Source organism: Etheostoma spectabile, chromosome 9, assembly GCF_008692095.1.
Source record: "Etheostoma spectabile isolate EspeVRDwgs_2016 chromosome 9, UIUC_Espe_1.0, whole genome shotgun sequence".
In the NCBI taxonomy this organism is placed as follows: Eukaryota; Metazoa; Chordata; class Actinopteri; order Perciformes; family Percidae; genus Etheostoma; species Etheostoma spectabile.
In genome coordinates this window covers 31,722,641-31,728,512 of record NC_045741.1, presented here as the reverse complement: position 1 = coordinate 31,728,512, position 5,872 = coordinate 31,722,641, and the positions used below count along the sequence as shown (strand labels likewise).

Sequence of the window (5,872 nt, the reverse complement as noted above, 5' to 3'; positions counted from 1 at the left end):
ATGGACATAAACTGTGTTCTTTTGCCCTAATAATGATACAAATAATATAATGAATGTCAGTTTGGGATTTGGGAACGCATATTTTAATGATATTGATAGATTACTTGAGCTAAAAAAAAAAAACTGGCAATTTCCCAGAATTCCCAGGATTCCCAGAAAATGGGTTGTCTTTTCCCAGGATTTGATTCATCAAATTTTCTGGAAAAATATTGAACCCTATTGTGGATCATATGGTAACAAAATCTGTTTCTTTTTTATAAGTTAGTGTATAGTTTTTGCAAGAATATTTAATTTTGCAAAGGGTCTGAGGCCTTCTGCTTTTTGGGAGTGTGGCTGTGCTAGTTGTGTACAGTGTTTTGAAAAACTGGTCCCCGTTTTCAAAATAGTGCTTAAAAGAAGAATTCCGGTCAATTTTGTTCAAATTTTCTTCGCGAATGAATATTGTATTGTAAATAAAACAATGTTCTTCTTTAAAATACAGGAGGCATAAGTATATAGACCCCTATGTTAAATTCCCATAAAGGCAGGCACATTTTTAATTTAGCATATTGTTTTTTTTGTGCACATTTTGTACAGTATTTCCTGTTGCTTTTGTATATCTTTTTTCTTTACAAGCTTTCTTTATATATTTACAGTTGGCTGGTGTGTACATACAATGAGAAAGTAAAGTGTGTCCCATGGCGGACATCAATACTAGTCAGCTGCCTAAATATACAATGTTAGCAACTGGACAATATTACAGAGGGTAACTATCACACTTTCAGAGTACACTGTCATTTGAAAAAACGTCTTTGCATTTTGTCTCGGTCTGAGCAATGGATAAAGGAACCTTTTGGTTTGATAACAATTAGTTATTCATAAATGGCTTTATTTACATTTGAAAAAAACAGGAGTTAATTATTTAATAAGGTTTAATAAGGTGATGTGCAAAACGTACCACGTCGTGTGAGGATTGTACTTAAAGTTTTGAAAATTGTAAGTCTGTTTCGGTAAATGTGCCGAAGTGATAGGAGAGGAAGTGAGAGGAGGACTCACGTGAATTGTGGCCCCAGCTTCCAGAGCTGATCCACCATGACCAGTAGTAGAGCCATCCCAGGGCCAGCAAGGAGCACAGGCCCAGCAGGAAGTTGCGGCTGGGTTTAATTCTCATCTCAGGCTAGCATACATGGCACATCCTCTATTGGTGCCTGTTTGACGAGGAGATAAAAAGGGTTAGTCCTGTGCTCATACACAGCTTGTCATAATGTAATACCATCCCCCCCAGGGACGCTGAATGCCTGAGACACTACACCAGCAGAAGTATCAAATGGCTCGTTTGTTTTCCCGAGGACGATACTTTATTTGTGGTGATCCACAGTGGGAGTTGGGGGGGGGATGCTCCATAGTCACAGGTCCGCTCGGTTCCTAGTAACCAAGTCTAAGTAATGTGACCTGGAACCGAAGTCATAAGTTGTCCAAATCATATTTTGTGATCCTCTGTTCAAGGGGGGTTTAGTCCAAGGCTCCTGGGGTCCATTTCAGGAAGGAGGTTTAACAAACTCCCTGAACTCTGAGTTGATTTAACCTGAGATGGGAAACTCTGAGTTTTAGGTTCCAGATTACCTGATTTGAGTCGGTTCAATCATCTCAGAGTAGGTTGACTCAGAGTTAAGAGCGTGCACCCCCACAATAAAAAGGCAGCATGAATAAAGCCATGTTTCTACGATTCACCATGGTAACAACCACAAACAAACTGGTCGGCGGAAATACTCATGCGCACATACAGGGAGCTTGAATATGTTTTTTTTTTTTTTTTTTATCAACACAGCGGCTGCTGCAAAATAGCAAGAACTGACGTGGGAGAAAATTGCTGCTTGCGTCAATGCTAATATAGTGTATTAATTCCATATTTGAGCACAGGTAAACTACAATGCTACTGGTGAAAACTGGAATGGTAGTAGGCCTAAGCTACACCTATCATTTCATTTAAGGTGCAATCCTGCAGGCAAACTACTACTGATCCCATTCTGAGGTTGCAACACCATCATTAACAGAATTATGATTTACAATCATTTATTTACATCATATAAACATCTAAAGTTGTACAACTGTACAGCATGCTTTGGAAATTCATTACCAAAAGTGGACAGATAAACTGTGGCAAAACATTTACAGCTACTGGAATGCTGTTAAGTCTGCTCTACTTTGAGCAGGTCAGTTAAAGCGGAGGTAGAATTTTGAGCAAATTAAAGTTGCATTATGAGATGAGCAAAGCATCATCAGCCCTTACCAGTGGCTTTAAAATAAAAAGTGTAAAAAGTAAATATCTTCACACCTTCACATGGCTTTGCACTACGTGTTTGCTGACTTCAAGGCTTCCTTAATATGTCATTTTAATTTTTTTCCCAGTCATGTGACAAACAAATGGGAAAAGGGAAGTAATATTTGAGGTGAAACTGAAAATTATAGGCAACATTAAAGATTCCTGTAATAAACACGACCTACCAACCATATACTCAGGTCTGCTGTTATTCAACCAAAAGTGTGACATGAAAACTTCCAGAGCAGACTGTATGACACGCCAACGTGTATGCCATTATTGCCGTGTTATCCAGACGCACACTTGTTTTTAGCGTTTATCAATGCCGTTTGGCCTCCATTGACTTATATTATCTTGCGATAGTTTGTAAAGGTATGCAGTAGCGACTACTATGAAAGGGCAAAAATCCACGTAGGGAGGTTGGTCGGGGTGGTGGATGAGTAAAACACAGGACTAGGTACTTTCACCCAGGAGACCGAGGATTGTGTCCCACGTGTAACGTTTCCTAAACTCAACAGTCGTCTTTTTTTTTAAAATTTTTATTAAAGCCAACCCCGTTCTTCTTTTCCTAAACCCAACACGCGTTCCATGTTTCCCAAACTCAACCGTTGCTTTCTTGTTATGATAACATGGCAAGTGGTGTGTATGTTTACGCCCGTATACAGCATTGACATTAATGTATCCTTTGTTAATCCCACAAGTGGATTCTTATTACACACAGGCCTGAATTACACACACACGCTCAGTGCCTGTACATGCACTAAATTAAGAGATGTCAGAGTGAGGGGGCTGCCCATGGAAAGGCGGCCCAACATGTACACGCTGATAGCTCCAAATGCATACAGGTAATGCGCCACTTGGCTTAAAAGGAGAATTCCAGTCAATTTCAATATGTAGCTCTGTTGTTTGTAACAACAAACTCTGTTTGTCTGTTGTGGAGTGCTGCCAGTAGAGAGAAAAATGAAACCAATCGGTGTTGCCTATACCGCGTTATCCTCCTGCTAAAGTTAGCACTCAACAGGCACAGGGCAAGTTTTAAACTTGTTTTTAGCCTCTAAACATGCTCAAAATGTCATTACCAGTGCCTACCCATGCGCAGTGATTCCTTCCGAGTGAACACAGCAAATTTGACTGCAGTAAATGTGACAGAGAGGCGTGTTTTGACTAGTGTGGATTTCACCGAAAAACAGGAAATAACCAGAGGTATGTGCACTGGCTGAATAAAAAAAACTTTATTGCCTTTCTGTCACACCTACAGCAGTCAAATTCGCTGTTTTCACTTGGAAGGAATCACTGCACATGGGTAGGCACTTGTTATGACATTTCAAGCATGTTTAGAGGCAAAAAACAAGTGTAAAACTTGCCCTGTTTAAGCCGGTTGGGTGCATAATCTAGCAGGAGGATAACACGGTGTCGACAGCACCGATTGGTTTCATTTTTCGCTTTACTGACAGCACTCCACATTTACAAACAACAGAGCTACGTATTGAAATTGACCGGAATACTCCTTTAAAGGTGCCTTGCCACACATATGGCTGAAGTTCTATCATGAACTCTATAACATTTTTTTTTGTGGGAAAAAAGGCCTTGGTTACCTTGTTTCAAGCCATTCAAGCGTGGTATAGAAAGCCTGCAGGAAGACTCAGCTGTATATATATATATATGTAAACATTGTTAAAATATAAAAATTTTAAAAGCTTAATATTTGAAAAAGTGTAAATAATAGAAAAAAAGTTGAAAAAGTCCCATTGTCTGCTGAAAGAGCTGAAGATTTTAAAAGTTTTGGTTTTGGTTTTAATAGCTGAAAGTATGCAGACGTTACTGAGAGCCAAAAAATGTACGGAATAGTTCAAATAAAGAAAGAACTAAACAACAATATTATATGCCGTGCAACAGCATTCCCACACTCAAGAATTCCCTCCACGCGTAAAGGCAAATTGCGTAGGGGTGCAGGCTGGAGAGGTCAGACCAGGTTGTCATGACCGATTATCATGGGAGTAACGTTATAGTGTATGTGTTTCGATTTTTAATATCAATGAATATTATAAACACACTGATAAAAATTTAAAACGAAAGGGACAGAGGGGGAGAGCGTGGGAATGAGCTTAACCACTAACGTTAGGTCAGGTCATTTATTTTACATTGAACTGGGCTTTAAATTGAGTGTATTGAAAAAAACTATTAACAGTGAATGCAACGTTAGCGTAACGGTGAAAACAAGGTGATGTTATTGCAGCTAGCAGCTAACGGCTAATTAAGCAGTGGTATGTTGGCTATATACCACTCACAGTGGTGGCTATATATAGCCAACATACCACTGCTTAATGTCCCCATAGTAATGATAGCCTATTAGCGTTAGCAATTGCTGCCATAACGGCTAACGTTACTTCTCAGACTGGCTGGTGGTGACATGAATATGACAATAGGAATGTCAAGCAAATTGGAAAAAATGGCACAACAAATTGCCAATAAGCATGACTGGCTGGCAACGCTAGCAAGCAAGCAAGTCATTCACAAGCTCTTACCACACGGTTACCGCTACCATTATTTTCCAACTTGACCTCAAATCCGTCGGTGCTTCCGTTGGCCACCAAACTACCAATATGCATTGGTCAACATTGGCGTTATGTGAAAACATCCCAAAAGTCAATAACTAGCTCTGCATCTTCACCCAGTTAACGGCATTGACTGTAAACTGAGAGGCAGACTCGGTGGGCCAGCCCCTCCGTCCAGTCTCACTAACCCGATTGGTCCAAATCGGAAATAACGTCACGCCTAACTTCACAAATCTATTTTAATAGGTTCGTTCGAGATGAACTGCGTCTTGCCCGCACAATGGACGAGAGAAGGGGGCGGTGACAAGAATCCGCAGTCAAGTCGGACGAGTCGGGCACGTTTTCCGTCAACCCAATAGACCGCATCTAAAGAAAGATAAACCGTTATAACATATAAGGGTCAGCCTTCATAGCATATAAAGGAAGTTACAAACATGTTCACATCCTGTTTGATCATCTGTAGGCAATGTCACTCCCCCATGTAGAAATGGAGATGCCCTTTCTTATCTACGAAGATCGACTTCAACAGAGGGGGTTTCATTTTTTATTTTTTTATTTAACCTTTATTTATCCAGGTAAACTGTTTGAGAACCAATTCTCATTTACAAACATGACCTGGCCAAGAGGCTACAGAAATAAATAGGAACACACTGTACAACTTTACATAGTCAAACACATGACACATAGAACAAGCAACCGAATTAAAAGGAGATAAACATACTGTACAACTTTACATAGTCAAACGCATGACACATAGAACAAGCAACTGAATTAAAAAAGACAGTCACGAAAAAGATAAAGAATAGAGCTTAAATATGTGTGTTGAATATGTGTTTAACCATAAATATTTCAGCGCACACTGGCACGGTTCATTTAACCTAACGTTAATGGTATTGTGGGGTGGCTTATTCAATTTTATAGCATTTGAAAAAAAAAATGAAAGTGGTTTTGAAATAGTATTGAGTAAAATTACATATTCCAGTCTGTGATTATCCATCACATCCATTCCTAGGAGTAG

General features: G+C 39.5%; 1 protein-coding gene across 3 annotated transcripts in view; it reads right to left on the bottom strand.

The window, feature by feature from the left end:
- The window catches only part of st3gal3a (ST3 beta-galactoside alpha-2,3-sialyltransferase 3a), a 44,782-nt gene extending 39,730 nt beyond the window's left edge, over positions 1–5,052 (bottom strand). For 2 of the 3 annotated variants that reach the window (XR_004333553.1, XM_032526270.1), the window contains exons 1-2: positions 4,825–5,052; positions 1,036–1,187 (exon numbers count right to left, since the gene is read on the bottom strand). Coding sequence is in view for 2 of the 3 variants with exons in the window: in XM_032526270.1 (XP_032382161.1) it covers positions 1,036–1,150 (115 nt within the window). In the remaining variant the exon portion in view is untranslated. The remainder of the gene's footprint in view (positions 1–1,035; positions 1,188–4,824) is intronic. The other variant, XM_032526271.1, reaches the window with a different exon arrangement.
- Positions 5,053–5,872: the final 820 nt, after the last annotated feature.